Here is an 18,468-nt window from a genome sequence, read left to right as displayed (position 1 = left end):
ATCCAAAGAATCTGGAAAAAACAAAAATCTGGAAAATCCAAAATATCTGGAAAGTCCAAAAAATCTGGAAAATCTAGAAAATCTGGAAAATCTGAAAAATCTGAAAAATTTGGAAAATTTGGAAAGTCTACAAAATCCAAAAAATCCGGAAAAAACAAAAAACCTAGTAAATTTGGTAAATCCAAAAAATCTGGAAAATCTGAAATATATGGTAAAAAATCAGGTCAATAAATTCAAGTCGTCTCAAAGACAAGTCATGTCGAATTATTTGTCAAGTCAAAGTCAAGTCATAAATTTAAGTTGTCAAAGTCATGTCGTGTCAGACTCAAATCATGTCAAAGATAAATTATGTCAAAGACAAATAATGTGAAAGGCACAATATTTCGTAGTCAAGTCATTTCAAAGTCAATACATGTCAATAATCAAGTTGTGTTAAAGTCAAGTTATGCCCAAGTCAAACCATCTCTTATTCAAGCTGTATCAGAGTCAAATCTTGTCTAAAGCAAATCACATCAAAGTCAAGTCATGTACAAATTAAATCATGTCAAAGTTAAGTCGTGTCAAATTCAGGTCGTGTCAGATTTAATTCATGTCAAAATCAAGTTCTCTTAAAATCAAGTCATCAAAATCAAATCGTGTCAAAGACAAGCTATATCATAGTCATGGCATGTTAAAGTCAAGTTATGTCAAAGTCCAAAAAATCTGAAAAAAAATCTGGAATATTTGGAAAATCCAAAAAATCCTAGAAACCAAAAATCTGGAAAATTTGGAAAATCCAAAAATCTGGAAAATCAAAAAAATCTGGAAAATTTGGAAAATCCAAACCTCTGGAAAATTTTGAAAATTCCCAAAATCTGGAAAGTCTAGAAAATCCAAAATATTTGGAAAATTCACTAAAATCTGTGAAATCTGATAAATCTAGAAAATCTGGAATTTCTGGAAAATACGGAAAATTAAAAAATTCTGCAAAATCTAAGAAATCCAGGAAATCCAAAAAATCTAGAAAATCGAGAAAATCCAAAAAATCTGGAAAAATCCAAAAAATCTGGAAAATCCAAAATATCTGGAAAGTCCAAAAATCTGGAAAATCTAAAAAATCTGCAAAATCAGAAAAACCTGAAAAATTTGGAAAATTTGGAAAGTCTAGAAAATCCAAAAAATCCGGAAAAACCAAAAACCTAGTAAACTTGGTAAATCCAAAAAATCTGGAAAATCTGAAAAATATGTTAAAAAGTCAGGTCAATAAATTCAAGTTGTCAAGGTGATGTCGTGTCAAACTCAAATCATATCGAAGACAACTTATGTCAAAGATAAATAATGTGAAAGGCACGATATTTCGGAGTCAAGTCATCTCAAAGTCAATACATGTCAATAATCAAGTTGTGTTAAAGTCAAGTTATGCCCAAGTCAAACCATCTCGTATTCAAGCTGTATCAGAGTCAAACTATGTCGGAGTCAAATCATGTCAAGAGCAAGTCACGTCAAAGTCATATTGTGTCAGATTTAATTCATGTCAAAGTCAAGTTCTGTTAAAATCAAGTCATATCAAAACCAAATCGTGTCAAAGCCAAGCTATGTCATAGTCATGCCATGTTAAAGTCAAGTCATGTCAACGTCAAGACAAAATCAAAGACAAGTCATGTCGAAGTTATGTTAAGTCATAAATTTAAGTTGTCAAAGTCATGTCGTGTCAGACTCAAATCATATCAAAGAAAAATTATGTCAAAGACAAATAATGTGAAAGGCACAATATTTCGTAGTCGCCATTTCAAAATCAATACATGTCAATAATCAATTTGTGTTAAAATCAAGTTATACCCAAGTCAAACCATCTCGTATTCAAGCTATATCAGAGTCAAACTATGTCAGAGTCAAATCATGTCAAAAGCAAGTCATGTCAAAGTCAAGTCATGTCCAAATTAAATCATGTCAAAGTCAAGTCGTGTCAGATTTAATTCATGTCAAAATCAATTTCTGTTAAAATCAAGTCATCAAAATCAAATCGTGTCAAAGACAAGCTATGTCATAGTCATGCCATGTTAAAGTCAAGTTATGTCGATGTCCAGTCATACCAAAGTGAAGTCATGTCAAAAGCAAGTTATGTCAAAATCAAATCGTGTGTAAGCAAGTCGTGTCCGAGTCAAGTCATGTCAACGTCAAGACAAAATCAAAGTCATGCCAAAGTCAAGTGAAATAAAATCAGGTAATGTGAAAGTTAAGCCATGTCAGGATCAAATAATATCAGTCACATGTTAAAATCAAGTCGTGTTAAAGACAAGTTATAGGAATGTCAAGTCAAAATCAAACTCAAGTCATGTCAAAGTTAAGTTATATAAAGTCAAGTCGTGTCAAAATCAAGTCATATCAAACACAAATAATGTGAAAGTTAAGCCATGTTAGAGTCAATTTGTCAGAAACATGTCATGTCAAAATCAGGTCCTGTAAAATCTAAGTCATGTCATAATCAAGCCATGTTAAAGTGAAATCATGCCAATGTCCAGTCATGCCCAAGAATTATCTGGATGTTTTGGATTTTCTGGATTTTCTGGACATTTTAAATATTCTGGATTTTTTCGATTCTGTGGATTTTTTAAAATTTTTGGACTTTCTCGACTTTCTGGATTTTCTGGATTTTCTGGATTTTCTGGACTTCTGCACTTTCTGGATTTTCTCTATTTTGTGGTTTTCTGGACTTATGAACTTTCTGTACTCCTAGACTTTCTGGAGTTTCTGGATTTTATGGATTTTCTAGATTTTCTGCATTTTTTTTAATTTTCTGGATTTTTTGGACTTTCTGGACGTTCTGGATATTTCAGATTTTCTGGATTTTGTGAACTTCTGGATTTTCTGGGATTTCTGGAGTGTCCGGAATTTCTATATTTTCTATATTTTCTATACTTTTTGCGTTTTCTGGATTTTATGGATTTTCTGCATTTTCCGGAGTCTTTTGAATTTTTTCGAACTTTTGCAACTTTGTTGTTTTTGTGGATTTCCTGGATTTTGTTTATTTTCTGGTTTTTCTAGATTTTCTAGTGTTTCTGTATTTTCTGTATGTAATGTAATGTGATGTAATGTAATGTGATGTAATGTAATGTTTAATAGGACTATGTCAAAGTCAGATTACATGAAGTCGGATCATGCCAAATTCGGATTGCGATTAATTAGGTCATGTTCAACCCAGCTAATATCAGTTCCTGTAGTGTCGTGTCAAAGTCAAATCATGGCAAAGTCAAGTCATGTCAAAGTTAACTCATGAAAAAATTAGGTCATGTCAAAGTCAGGTCACGTTAAAATTAGCTGATTTCAAAGTCAAATCTTTTCAGTCAGGTATCAACAAAATCACGCAGGCCAAATTTGAGTCATTTCAATGTCAATTCATGTCAAAGTCAACCGTCATGTTAAGTCCGACTATGTCAAAGGCAGATTACATCAAGTCGGATCATGTCAAATTCTAATCTAAATATATCAGGTCATATCAATCCGGTATTGTCAAGTCAGGTAATGTCAAGTTAAGTTTTGTCAAGTCACATCACATCATGTCAGGTCAAGTCAGATTAAATTACGACTTCATTAGCAATACGGTTTTGTCTTTTTTCTATTGTTTAATTTTTTTTGGCAATAATTTTTTTCATTTTCAATTTTATAATTAACTCCTTTCTGTTTAGTTCTGTGAAGTTTACGTATTGTCAATATCATATAAATAAGTTTTATTTTTTATATCAATAAAAATTATTCTTAATGATGCCAAAACAGTCTGATAGTGGGCATATTTTCAAAAATGGAACTATGGCTGACAGCTCAGAAATTTGAAACAATAAAAGGAATTGAATTTTCATCACGAGATTTTAAGGTATTGCTTTAAATCGTTATAGAATAATATATTATTAAATTAAAAGAAACAGAAGAATTTTTTCGTCAACAAGTGGCTGAATTTAAGCACAGAATGTAAATATAGTGAGAAATTCGTTGTTTTGAACTAGACGAGATGTAAAAATTTGACTTGAAAAAAGATGTTTGATTGTAGTACATGATGAAGTTGAAAAAAAAAGATAATTTGTGAACTTTTATGAAGATTGTGTAATATTTCATAGAAAATAAACGTTACGTAGACAAATATTTGCACTTTAAGAGTGGAGTGGGCCACCAAGAAGAACGGGTCCAGAAATTTTCAACAAATAAATATTTCCTTAAGTTTTTAATTTATACTAATTCCATTGTTAAATAAAACTTGTTTCTTTTTAATTAAGGTACGTTCTACGATTTTGGATGTTTCACCTCTTGCTTCTCCGAACACCTCGTAAATCCATCTGTCCTGTGTTGGCGCTGCATATTGAAAAGTTTTTCCATAGTCTGCGAGCACACTGTTCCGGGTACTTAATCAGATAACTCTAAAATTAATTTTATGAATAAACAGAAAGCTTTCGTAAAACGTTCCATCAAAAACTAATGTACTGAAAACTGGAACAAAAATAATAAAAGCTCGCTGCATCGTTTACACAATGCATTCATAACGATTACACCAACAAGAATCCCGATCTCCGCTCAAAACATTTATTTTTATTTGATTCCCGCATACTCACATTTCCGCACGAAAATACCACCTCCAGCCCCGTGTACTGCAACGTATAGCACAAAGCTCGGTCCCTCGACCGACACTGCTGTCTAGCAAGCGTTAATTGTCTCGAAACTTCTGTTAATTTTTCTTGCAGCGAGTTTCCCTCCGTCTTGACTAAAGCACATTCATCCAACAACTGCGTAGCCAACAAAGTGACTTCATCACTCCCTAAAGTAAACGTTACACAATCAAATATTTAGCAAGCCATTCTTTACCTATTTTCACTTCCTCGAGTTCCTCCAGCGCGCCATCAATCCCGGTTTCGCGAGCCAGCTCCTCCTGGAAGGGGCGACCGAGCAAGTTTTCAATATCTGGGTGAAAAGAGTAAAATAAAACACGGTGCATGTCGAGGACTGACTTTAGGTGGATTTTATGCGGGGATGCTTGAAGTTTATTGCATTTTTAACAGACTAGGAGAGTTCCGGGTGTCGTAAACTTTTCCTAGATGCACTCGATATTGATTACCTTCTAGGTCTTTTCGGATGGCTTCGATTGTGATGTCGGTGGAGGAAGTGGCGACGAAGGAGATCTGCATGTGGGTGTTCCGCAGGAAGGTGGAGAGGTCGTCGAAGGCGGCGGCGGTGGCGGCGGCGGAGTGCGACATTTGGCGGGAGATTTGCTCGTTGCCGGCGAAGAGAATCCCGATGGGAAAGCTATGTATTAAAATAAACAAAAAAAAAAAAAAAACAAAAATGAAAATTTAAAACTTGAGCATTGGACAGTCGTCGCCTGAGAACTTGTTTGATCTACAGACCAGAGCGCGCTCAGACCAATTTCGACTCTAATAAGCGATCAGAATTTCTGCAAGATATAGGCACATGCAACTATTATTTGTTTAACTGAGAATAACTTCTTATTTACTTATTTATTTATATTATTGCAATGTTTTAGAAATTTGTGTTGTGTTGAAAAAAACAGCGAAAAACCAAGATGGCAAGAAATCGTAAAATCCCAAAACTGACTAATCCAAAAATCGAAAAATTGGAAAATAAAAATACATACTGAAGAACTGAAAAACCGGAAAATCGAGAAATCGAAAAATCTGAAATTCAAAACATTGAAAAATTAAAATAAACTGAAAAATCGAAACATGGAAAAATTGGAAAATCGAAAAGCCAAAAAGTTAAAAATCGAAAAACCGACTTAATTGAAAAATCGAAACATCGAAAAATTCAAAAACTGAGACATCGAGAAATCAAAAAATCCAAAAACTGAAAAACCGAAATAGGCCAAAATCAAAAATTCGGAAGGTTTAAAATTGAAAAATTTAATAATTTCAAAAAACGAAAAATTAGAAAATCGAAAATATAAGATATCGGAGTGTAAAAAAATTGAAAAATTAAAATATTGAAAAACTTGAAAAAATGACAGATCTAAAACTTGAAAAGTTGAAATATACTTTAAAAATCGAAAAACCAAGGTGGCAAAAATGGAAATAAAAAAATTGTAAAACAGCAAAGTTGAAAAATTGAAAAATATAAATCCATATTGAACAACTGAAAAATTAAAATATCGAAAAATTGAAAAATGGTAAAATCAAAACATCAAAAAAAAATAGCGAATTCGGATACGTAAAATTTAGAAACCGAAAAACTGAAAAATCGAAAAATCGAGAAATTGAAAAATTAGATAATTCAACAATCGAAACATCGAAAAATTTGAAGTAAAAAGTAAAAAATCGAAAAAGTTTAAAATTGAAAAATTGATAAATCAAGAAATTGAACAATCAAAGCATTGAAATGTCAGAATCTCAATAAATCGAAAAATCAAAAAATTGGAAAATCGAAAATTTAAGAAATCTAAACATCAAAAAATACAAATTCGGATACCTAAAATTTAGAAATCGAAAAATTGAAAAATCTAAAAATCGAGAAATTGAAACTCAAAAATTTTAAAAATTGAAAGATTTGAAAATTGGATAATAGGAAAATCGAAACATCGAAAAATTGGAAGTAAAAAGTAAAAAGTCCAAAAAGTTAAAAATTGAAAAATTGATAAATCAAGAAATTGAACAATAAAACCATTGGAACAGAAGAACTGAAAAATAGAAAAGTCTGAAATTTAAAACATTGAAAAATTAAAAAATTGAAAAATCGAAAAATCGAGACATTGAAACTCCAAAATTTAAAAAATTGAAACATTGAAAAATCGGATAATTGAATAATCGAAAAATCGAGAAATCTAAAAATTGAAACATCGAAAAATTCAAAAACTGAGACATCGACAAATCGAGAACTAGAGCAGTCGAAAAGTCGAGAGGTCGAAAAATTGAGAAATCGAAATAAACCAAAAACTTAAAAATCGGGAAATTGAAACTCCAAAATTAAAAAAATTGAAAAATTGAAAAATTGCATAACTGAAAAATCGAAAAGCCGAAGAGTAAAAAATCAAAAACCGAGAGATCCAAAAATCAAAACGTCGAAAAATTCAAAACTGGGATATCGAGAAATCGAAAAATCAAAGGATCGACAAATAGAGGAGTCGAAAAGTCAAAAAATGAAGAAACCAAAATAGACCAAAATCGAAATATCGAAAGTAAAAATTGAAAAACAATCAAAAAATCGAAGAATAGAAATACTCAAAAATCCCAAAGCGGAAATACCGAAACATTGAAAAAAACAGAAAAAAAAATAGAAGAATTGAAAAATTTAAAGATTCCAGAATTGAAATAAATCCAAAAATTGAAAAATTAAAAAATGAAAAATTTAGAAATCGCAAAATTGAAGAATTGAAATTTTAGAAACGTCAAAATTATGAAAACGAAAAATAAAAAATTAAAAATGTACAAAATAGAGGAATCAAAAAGTCGAAAAGTCGAAGAATCGAAATACTGAAATATCTCAAAATTGAAATATCGAAAAATTAAAAAATCCCAAAACTGGAAGAAATATCCAAAAATTGATATTTTAAAAAATTGAAAAATCGAAATATAGAGGAACTGAAAAGTCGAGAAATCAAAAAATCTAGAATTTTAAAAATTGAAAAATTAAATTTTCGAAACGTTAAAATGTTGAGAAATCGAAATATTAAACAGTCGAAAAACTAAAAATCAAAAAAGTAAAAAATCCCAGTCAGAAAATCCAAAAATCAAAGATTCGAAATACTAAAATATCCCAAAGCGGAAATACCAAAAAACTGAAAAATAAAAGAAAAATTGAAGAATCGAAAATTTTAAAAATTCCAGAATTGAAATAAATCCAAAAATTGAGAAATTAAAAAAGTGAAAAATTTAGAAATCGAAAAAGTGAGGAACTGAAAATTTAGAAACGACAAAATTGTGAAAAATTGAGAAATCAAAATATTTAACACTCGTAAAATTAAAAAATTGGAAGCTCGAGAAAACGAAAAACCCAGAATTTTAAAAAGTTGAATAATTAAAATATCGAAAAGTTGAAAAATTGAGAAATCGAAATATAAAGCAGTCGAAAAATTGAAAAATCTAAAGTTTAAAAAACAAAAAATTTAAAATTCAAAATGTACATAATCGAGGAATTAAAAAAGCCGCAAGTCAAAAAATCGAAATACTGAAATATGTATCTCAAAATTGAAATATCGAAAAATTAAAAATAAAAAAAAATTGAAGAATTGAAAAACTGAAAAATCCAAAAATTGGAAGAAATATCCAAAAATCGAGACATTAAAAAATTGAAAAATCGAAATATTTTAAAAAAGAAAAATTAGAAAATCGAAAACACAAAAATTTGGAAAATTGAAAAATTCAAATAAAGAAGAACAAATAAGTCGAGAAATCAAAAAATCTAAAATTTTAAAAATTGAAAAATTAATGTATCGAAAAGTTGAGAAATTGAGAAATCGAAATATTAAACAAAAATAAAAAATCCAGAAGTCTAAAAATCGAAAAGTCGAAGAATCGAAAAATTAAAAGATAGAAGAAAAATTGAAAAATCGAAAAATCCAAAAATTCCTGAATTGAAATAAATCCAAAAATTGAGAAATGGAAAAAGTGAAAAATTTAGAAATCGAAAAAGCAAAAAACGATTTCTAAATATCGAAAAACTGAAGAACTGAAAATTTAGAAATGTCAAAATTATGAAAAACCGAAAAATCCAAAATATTTAAAAATTGTAAAATTAAAGACGAAAAAATTGAGAAATCGAAAATTTTAAAAAATGAAAAAATTGGAAAAGTCTAAAATTAAATTATTGAAAAACTGAAAGCTCGAGAAAACGAAAAAATCCAGAATTTTAAAAGTTGAAAAGTTAAAATATCGAAAATTTGAAAAATTTAGAAATCGAAGTAGAAAACAGTTGAAAAATTGAAAAATTTAACGTTTAAAAAAAAAAATTGAAAATTCAAAATGTACAAAACCGAGAAATCAAAAAATCGAAAAGTCGAAGAATCGAAATACTGAAAAATCACAGAATTGAAATATCGAAAAATTAAAAAATATTAGAAAAATTGAAGAATTGAAAAATTGAAAAATCGAAATATTTAAAAAAAGAGAAATTGGAATATCGAAAATTAAAAAATTTGGAAAATTAAAAAATTGAAATATAGAAGAACTGAAAACTCGAGAAACCGCAAAATGCAAAATTTTAAAAATTGAAAAATTAAAATATTGAAAATGAAAAATCGAAAAACTAAAAAAGGAAAACTTGAAATATCCTCTAAAAATCGAAAACACAATGTAGCAAAAAATGGAAACAAAAAATTTGTAAAACCGCAGAATTGAAGAAACTGAAAAATAGAAAAATCGTAAAATCCAAACATCAAAAAATACAAATTCGGAAACCTAAAATTTAGATCTCGAAAAATTGAAAAATCGAAAAATCGAGAATTGATATTCCAAAATTCAAAAAATTGAAAGGTCGAAAAATTCAAAAACTGAGACTTCGAAAAATTAAAAGGTCGAGAAATAGAGGAGTCGAAAATTCAAAAAATTAAGAATACCGAAATAGGCCAAAGACGAAAAATCGAAAAGTCAAAAAATAAAAAACTGAACAATCAAAACACAAAAATCGAAGCATTAAAAATTTGAAAAATCGAAAATTTCAAAATTCGAAAAATTGAAAAATTGAAATATAGAAGAATTGAGCTCGAGAAAATGAAAAATCCAGAATTTTAAAAAGTTGAAGAATTAAAATATCGAAAAGTTGAAAAATTGAGGAATCGAAGTATAACAGTCGAAAAATTGAAAAATCCAAAGTTTAAAAAACGAAAAATTGAAAATTAAAAAAATGTACAAAGTCAAGGAATCAAAAAATCCAGAAGTCAAAAACCGAAATATTGAAATATTTCAAAATTGAAATATCGAAAAATTAAAAAACAAGAAAAATTAAAGAATCGAAAAATGGAAAATTCCCAAAACTGGACCAAATATTCAAAAATTGAGAAATAAGAAAATCAAAAAATCGAAAATTAAAAAATTCGGAAAATTGAAAAATTGGAATATAAAAGAACTGAAAAGTTGGGAAACCAAAAAATCTATAATTTTGAAAATTGAAAAATTAAAGTCACAAAAAGTTGAAAACTTGAGAAATCAAAATATTAAACAGTCGAAAAACTGAAAAATCTATAATTTAAAAAACGACAAACTGAAAATCCAAAAAGCAAAAAATCCAGAAGTCGAAAAATCGAAAAGTCGTAGAATCGAAATACTAAATCTCAAAGTGGAAATATCGAAAAATTAAAAAATAGAACAAATATTGAAGAATCGAAAAATTCAAAAATCCCAGAATTGAAATAAATCCAAAAATTGAGAAATTAAAAAAGTGAAAAATGTAGAAAAAGTAAAAAACAATTTCGAAAAATCGAAAACTCAAAAATCGAAAAATTGAACAACTGAAAATTTAGAGCCGTCAAAATTGAGAAAAATTAAAAAATCGAAATATTTAAAAATCGTATAATTGAAGAAGAGAAAAACTGAAGATCTGAAAATTTAGACATGTCAAAATTGTGAAAACCTAAAAAATCAAAATATTTAAAAATCGTAAAATTCCGAAATCGTAAAACTGAAACATTGGCAGATTGAGAAATTGTAAAACTGAAACATCAGCAAATTGAAAAACCAAAAAATAAAAAAATCGAGAAATCGAAAATTTGAAGAATGAAAAAGTTGCAAAAGCCCAAAATTGAAATATCGAAAAATTGAAAGCTCGAGAGAATGAAAAATCCAGAATTTTAAAAGTTCAAAACTTAAAATTTCGAAAAGTTGAAAAATTGAGAAATCGAAGTATAAAACAGTCGAAAAATTGAAAATTCAAAATGTACAAAATCGGGGATTAAAAAGATCCACAAGTCAAAACATCTAAAAGTAGAAAGAATCGAAATACTGATATATGTATCTCAAAATTGAAATATCGAAAAATTAAAAAATATAAAAAAAATTGAAGAATCGAAAAATCCCGAAACTGCAAGAAATATCCAAAAATTCAGAAATTAAAAAATTGAAAAATTGAAATATTTTACAAAAGAAAAATTGGAAAATCGAAAATTTCAAAATTCGGAACATTGAAAAATTGAAATATGGAAGAACTGAAAAGTCGCGAAATCAAAAAATTTAGAATTTTAGAAATTGAAAATTTAAAGTTTGAAAGAGTTGAAATTTTTTTAAAAATCGAAATATTAAACAACCGAACAACTGAAAAATCTAAAATTTAAAACACGAAAAACTGAAAAATCGAGAAATTGAAACTCCAAAATTTAAAAAATTGAAAGATTGAAAAATCCGATAATTAAACAATCGAAAATTGGAAATAAAAAGTAAAAATCGAAAAATCGAAACATCGAAAATTTCAAAAGTTGAGATATCGAGAAATTGAAAAATCAATGAATCGAGAACTAGAGGAGTTGAAAATTCGAGAAGTCGAAAAATTGAGAAACCGAAATAAGCCAAAATCGAAAAATCGAAAAGTTAAATATTGAAAAATCTAAAATTTAAAAAATCAAATCGAGAAATCGAAACTCCGAAATCTAAAAAATTGAAAAATTAAAAAATCGTAGAACTGAAAAACGAAAAAACGAAACGGCGAAAGTTCAAAAACTGAGATATAGAGAAATCGAAAAACCAAATGATAGAGAAATAGAGGAGTCGAACAGTCAAGAGATTAAGAAACCGAAATAAGCTAAAATCGAAAAATCGAAAAGTTAAATATTCAGAAAATTGAAAAATTGAAATATAGAAGAATTAAAAGCTCGAGAGAACGAAAAATCCAGAATTATAAAAGTTGAACAATTAAAATATCGAAAAGTTGAAAAATTGATAAATCGAAGACTCAAAAAATCGAAAAGTCGAAGAATCGAAATACTGAAAAATTCCAAAGCGGAAATATCGAGAAACAGAAAAATTAAAGAATTGAAAAATTCAAAAATCCCAGAATTGAAATAAATCCAAAAACTGAGAAATTAAAAAAGTGAAAAATTTACAAATCGAAAAAAGTAAATAACTACAATTTTGAAAAATCGAAAACTTAAAAAATCGAAAAATTGAGGAACTGAAAATTTAGAAACATCAAATTGTGAAAAATTGAAAAATCAAAATATTTAAAAATCATAAAATTGAAGAGGAGAAAAATTAAGAAATCGTAAAACTGAAAGATCGTCATATTGAGAAACCGTTAAACTGAAACTCGAAAAATAACAGAAATTGCAAAACCTCAAAATTGAAATATTATGTATTAAATCGTTAGTATTTTCACTTATTCGTTGTAAAGTCGGACCAGATATTCGAAACCGGTTAGATCACCTCTAACGAAAGTCGGTTTATAGGTCAAATCGCTTAGAGTCGATATTAGCCTGAGTGCCCTCTGGTCTGTAAATCAAACAAGTTCTCAGGCGGCACAGCGCGTACTTACAGTTGCAGGATTAAAAAGAACAAGAGCAGAACTGTGAGGGTGCGCTCCACACACTTGTCTCTGAAATCTGGAGTCACGTCTGACGACTCGTCTCGAAGTCTATGCAGATTCCCCCTCGAGCAGCAAAAGTAAGTCAGAGTTATGAATGGAATCGCGATTGTCACTGTAGTCCAGAAGATAATCCATCCCAGAGTTGCGAACTCCGTCTTGAGAAGCTTGAGCACGTGTTAAAAATAAGTACAAGCTATTAAAGCCTGGAATGCGAATTTCGTAAGTAGGTTAAGAGGAGGATGATTATTTTATAACTTTATCTGGATCGAAGGGAACGGGGAAGATCACGACTGTGCTTAAATTTTATATTAATTTCCTGCGACGCCTAAACTACTTAAAGGAAACGATTATATTTAGCGAATCTGGTGAGTTGAGAACTCGCGCCATAAATTGCCCTAAGTACTCGGGTGTACAACACGTGTGGCAGAACGAATTTGATCAAAGTATAAAAACGCCCTAATTAGGCCCTCCATTAACCAGATGAGCGTCAAGGCGAAACCTGTCGCGAATAATTCAGGCCCTGTCTTCCCTTGATTTAAATACTTAAGAAAATTATTAAAATGAGCCGGCCTAAGCCGAATTCACGTTATTAATTGTTAATTATTTCAATAGAAACTTCCATCAGTTCGGAACGAGGATTCCTCGGAAGCCGGAATTCTGGCAATATCCATAATTCTGCGATTCATAACGAAAGCAATTTTTTTAAGTGGCAGATTAAAAAAAATCGCCAAACTCGGATGAATTTTAAATCTCGTTTGAAACACTTGCTAATTATGTTAGTCGAAATGAAAAATTAACAAACTTAGATAAGTCTGCAGGGAGTGAAAAATTTGCACAACGTAATTACAGAGTTTACGGAACACTTTATTCTGTGTTGGATTTTTGTTTTTTAAGACTTTGGAAGACATAGTTGAGCATAATTGATACATTCCTACGTAATTGGTTTAGTTTGCTTTTGGAGTAGTGCGCATACTTTGAATAATTTAGCGAAAAAGTGGGAGACACGTTCGCTGGCATTTCGACGTTGTAATTCGGGAGAACTGAGAGGGATTTTCTTATTATTTACAGGAAGCGGAAGTTTTAGGAATATGGGTGGTGACAAGGTGGCTTTGAGATGCAAAAGTCGGCGGGTTTATGGAGAAAAGTGAAAATTTTGACAAGGCAGGGTTTTTATACTGTATGTAAGATTTATTAGTACGAAAATACGTAAAAAATGTGAAAACGTGACAAGTTTAAAATTCGTAGAAATTAACGATATTTTTAAATAATAGCGAACAATTTTCTTCAACACTCTGAAAATTCAATCAGCTCAAATACAAATTCAGAACAGAGTTCATCTGACTCAGACTGTTCTGAAAAATAAGAATAAAAATGACAGAGAAATTTGGTCTCTTCACAGCTTTTAACGAAATTGTCACCAAATAGTTAATAAAAACAATATGATTCGTTACTTTGAAATAATGAGGCAGTTCGTCGCCTGAGAACTTGTTCGATCCGCAAACCGGAGTGCACTCAGGCCAATGTCGACTCTAAACGTTCAGAATTTCGATTTCTCGATGTCTCAGGTTTTGAGTTTTTTGATTTGTCGATTTTTCAATTTTTCGATTTTTAAAATCTTCGAGTTTCGATTTCTCGATTTGTTGATGTTTGGATTTCTCCATTTTTCAATTTTACGATATTTTAATTTTTCAATGTTTGAAATTTTAGATTTTTAGATTTTTCGCTTGTTCAGTTTTTCAATATTTTTTAATTTTTCAAATTTTGACGTTTCTGAATTTCCAGTTTTACGATTTCTGAACTAATTATTTTTTTTATTTTCCCATTTCTGGACTTCCCAGTTTCGATTTTTCAGTTTTTCAAGTTTACGATTTTTCAGTTTTTTTTTTCCCAATTTTTGTATATTTCGTGCAATTTTGTGATTTTTCGTTTATCGATTCTTCAATTTTTCTTCGACTTTTCGATTTTTTGAGTTCTGGATTTTTTGATTTCTCGACTTTCTACACTTTGGATTTTCAAATTTTCGTTTATAAAAATTTAGATTTTTCAATTTTTCGACTGTTTTATACTTCGATTTCTCAATTTTTCAATTTTCGGAATTTTTAAATTTTCGATTATACAATTTATGTTTTAATTTTTCAATTTTCCAATTTTTCGATGTTTCGAAATATAGATAGACCAAAATCGAGATCTCAAAAAATTGAAAAAGCAAAAATTTAAAAATTCGGAAAATTGAAAAATTAAAATATAGAAGAACTGAAAATTCGAGAAATCGAAGAATCTAGAATTTTCAAAATTGAAAATTGAAATATCGAAAAGTCGAAAAATTGAAAAACTTTATAAAACGAAAAACTGAAAATTCAAAAAATAAAAAATTGAAAAATCGAAAAATCCAAAAATCAAAAAATCGATAAGTCGAAGAATCGAGATATTGAAAAATCCCAAAACCAAAAGAAATATCCAAAAAACCAAAAAAGCAAAGTCGAAAAATCGAAAAATCGAAGAACTGAACTGAAAAGAGAAATCGGAAAACTGAAAATTTAACATCAAAATTTGAAAAATTGAAAAATGAAAATACTGAAAAACTGAAAAATCCAAAAATGGAGAAATCGAAAAATCTAAAATTTAAAAATCGAAGAACTGAAAAATCGATAAATCGAGAAATAGAAACCTCAGAATTTAAAAAATTGAAAAATTAAAATAAAGAAGAACCGAAATCTCAAAAAATCGAAAAGCTTGGAATTTTAAAAATTGATACATTAAAACATTAAAAATTTGAAAAATTGAGAAATCAAATTAAAAACAGTCGGAAAAATTGAAAAATCTAAAGTTTAACGGAAAACTGAAAATCCAAAAATTAAAAAATCGAGAAATCAAAAAATCCAGGAGTCCAAAAATCGAAAAATCGAAATATTGAAACATCCCAAAACTGAAAGAAATATCCAAAAAATTGAGAAATTAAAATATTGGAAAATTGAAACATCAAAAAATTAAAAAAGCAACGTCGAAAAATCATAAAATTAAAAAATCGAAAAATCAAAAACCTAAAAAATCGAAAAATTGAAGAATTGAAGAAGTGAAAAATCGAAACTTTGAGAAGACGAAAAATGGGAAAATCAAAAGTAGATTAGTTGATAAATCGAAAAACTAAAAATTTAGCAATTTGAAAAATTGAGAAATAGAAATACTGAAGAACTGAAAAATCAAAAAATTTAAAATTTAAAACATTGAAGAATAAAAATAACGCAAAATTAAAAAGTCAAAAAATAAAAATTCGAAAATTTAAAATTTAAAAAGCGAAAAACTGAAAAATCGACAAATCGAGAATTTAAAAAATTGAAAAATTGAAAAATCGGGTTACTGAAAAATCGAGAGATCGAAAAATTGAAAAATCGATAAACTGAGACACCGAGAAATCGAAAAATAGGAAAATCGAGAAATTGAGGAGTTGAAAACTGAGAAAAAAAGTTAAAAATTGAAAATTTGATAGATCAATCAAAATGTCGAAACACCTGAATTTCATAAATCGAGAAATCAAAAAATAGAAAAATCAAAAATTTTAAACAAGAAAAATTGGAAAGTCGAAAATTTAAAAACCCGGAAAATTGAAATATTGAAATAAAGAACTGAAAACTTGAAAAATCGAAAAACTTGGAATTTTAAAAATTGAAAAATTAAAACATGGGAAATGGAAGTATAAAAGTCGAAAAATTGAAAAATCTAAAGTTTAACGGAAAATTGAAAATCCAAAAAGTAAAAAATCGAGAAATCAAAAATCCAGGAGGCCAAAAATCGAAAAGTCGGAAGATCGGAATAATGAGAAATCGCAAAAATGAAAGAAATATCCAAAAAATTGACAAATTAAAAAATTGGAAAATTGAGACATCCAAAAAATAAAAAATCAAAGTCGAAAAATCGTAAGCTTAAAAAATCGAAAAATTGAAAAATCAAAAACCTGAAAAATCGATAAATTGAGGAATTGAAGAAGTGAAAAATCGAAACTTTGAGAAGTCGAGAAATGGGAAAATCAAAAATAGATTAATTGAGAAATCGGAAAACTCAAAATTTAACAACGTCAAAATTTTATAAAATGAAAAGTAGAAATACTGAAGAACTGAAAAATCAAAAAATTGGAAATTCAAAACACTGAACAATAAAAATATCCCAAAATTAAAAAATAAAAATTCGAAAATTTAAAATTTAAAAAGGCGAAAAACTGAAAAATCCACAAATTGAAAATTAAAAAAAATTGAAAAATTGAAAAATCGAAAGACAGAAAAATTGGAAAATCGAAAAATTGAGATGCCCAAAAGTAAAAAATCAAAAAACCGAGAAATCGGAACATTGAAAAATTCAAAAACTGAGACATCGAGAAATCGAAAAATAAGAGAATCGAGAAATTGAGGAGTCGAAAACCGAGAAGAAAAAAATTGAAAAATTGATGAATCAATCAAAACATCGATAAATCGAGAAATCAACAAATGGAAAAATTGAAAAATTGGAAAATCAAAAATTTTAAAATTGGAAAAATTGAAAAATTTAAATGAAGAACTGAAAACTCGAGAAAAAGAAAATTTGGAATTTTAAAAATTGAAAAATTAAAACATGGGCAAAATCAAAGTATAAAACAGTTGAAAAATTGAAAAATCTAAAGTTTAACGGAAAATTGAAAATCAAAAAGTAAAAAATTGCGAAATCAAAAAATCCAGTCCAAAAATCGAAAAGACGAAAAGTCGAAATATTGAAAAATCCTAAAACTGCAAGAAATATCCAAATAATTGAAACATTAAAAAATTGGAAAATTGAGACATCGAAAAATTATACAAGCAAAGTCGAAAAATCGGAAGCTTAAAAAATCGAAAAACTGAAAAATCAAAACCCTGAAAAATCGAAAAATTGAGAAATTGAAGAAGTGAAAAATCGATACTTTGAGAAGTGGAAAAATGGGAAAATCAAAAATAGATTAATAAATGAGAAATCGGAAAACTGAAAATTTAGCAACGTCAAAATTTTAAAAATTGAAAATTAAAAATACTGAAGAACTGAAAAACCACAAAAATTAAAATTTAAGACATTGAAAAATAAAAATATCGCAAAATTAAGCTAAATGAACAGCGTTTCTTACATTACGTAAATTTCATTAAAAAGATTCTAGAAACTCATGTTCCTGAATATCTTTTTGTTAAAATGATTAAAAGAAATGAAATAAATATAAGAGACTTAAGACATGTTGATCAACGACTCGAGATTCCTGTTCACAGAACTGCAAAGTTTCAGTCGTCTTTCTCCTACTTAGCATCACATATTAACAATAATTTTTTGATATATTTAAATGCATCCAGTTCTTGTATCAAAAAGAGAATTAAGTCTGATATTTTAAATGGTCACGACATAAATGTTAATGTTCGTAGATTTTAAGTTTGACTATGTTTGTTAGGTTGTTTTATTTATTTTACTTATTTACGTATTCTAATTGTATATTGTATGTTTAATGTGTGTAGGTATGAGTTAGAATCGTTTTAGTATCAGGGTTAGCCTGCATTCTAACTTTTTGTACGCTGCTCTAGTTGTGCAATAAACTTATTCTTATTCTTATTCTTATTCAAAATTAAAAATCAAAAAATTAAAATTCGAAAATTTTAAATTTAGAAAGCTAAAAACTGAAAAATCGACAAACCGAGAATTTAAAAATTGAAAGATTGAAAAACCGGATAACTGAAAAATCGAAAGGTTGAAAAATTGGAAAATCGAAAAATTGAGAAGCCCAAAAGTAGAAAATCGAAAAACCAAGAAATCGAAAAATTCAAAGAATGAGACATCGAGAGATCGAATAATCAGAGGAGTCGAAAGCCGAGGAAAAAAGTTAAAAACTGAAAAATCAAAAATTTTAAACAAGAAAAATTGGAAAGTGGAAAATTAAAAAATCCGGAAAATTGAAATATTGAAATAAAGAAGAACTGAAAACTTGAAAAATCGAAAAATCTTAAGTTT

At 28.2% G+C, this 18,468-nt stretch overlaps 1 protein-coding gene across 1 annotated transcript in view; it reads right to left on the bottom strand.

Annotated features, from left to right (window-relative positions):
* Window positions 1-18,468, bottom strand: part of Prom (prominin) — a 115,467-nt gene that overhangs the window by 48,188 nt on the left and 48,811 nt on the right. The window contains exons 9-12 of the mRNA XM_064074524.1: window positions 12,430-12,644; window positions 5,081-5,268; window positions 4,831-4,926; window positions 4,581-4,783 (exon numbers count right to left, since the gene is read on the bottom strand). Of these exons, the coding sequence (XP_063930594.1) occupies window positions 4,581-4,783; window positions 4,831-4,926; window positions 5,081-5,268; window positions 12,430-12,644 (702 nt within the window). The remainder of the gene's footprint in view (window positions 1-4,580; window positions 4,784-4,830; window positions 4,927-5,080; window positions 5,269-12,429; window positions 12,645-18,468) is intronic.

This window comes from Zophobas morio, unplaced genomic scaffold (genome assembly GCF_036711695.1).
Source record: "Zophobas morio isolate AGI-343-1 ecotype UQ-CSIRO unplaced genomic scaffold, CSIRO_AGI_Zmor_V1 ptg000054l, whole genome shotgun sequence".
Classification (NCBI taxonomy): Eukaryota; Metazoa; Arthropoda; class Insecta; order Coleoptera; family Tenebrionidae; genus Zophobas; species Zophobas morio.
Note: the sequence above shows the minus strand (reverse complement) of the source record. Positions and strands in the feature narration are given on the sequence as shown.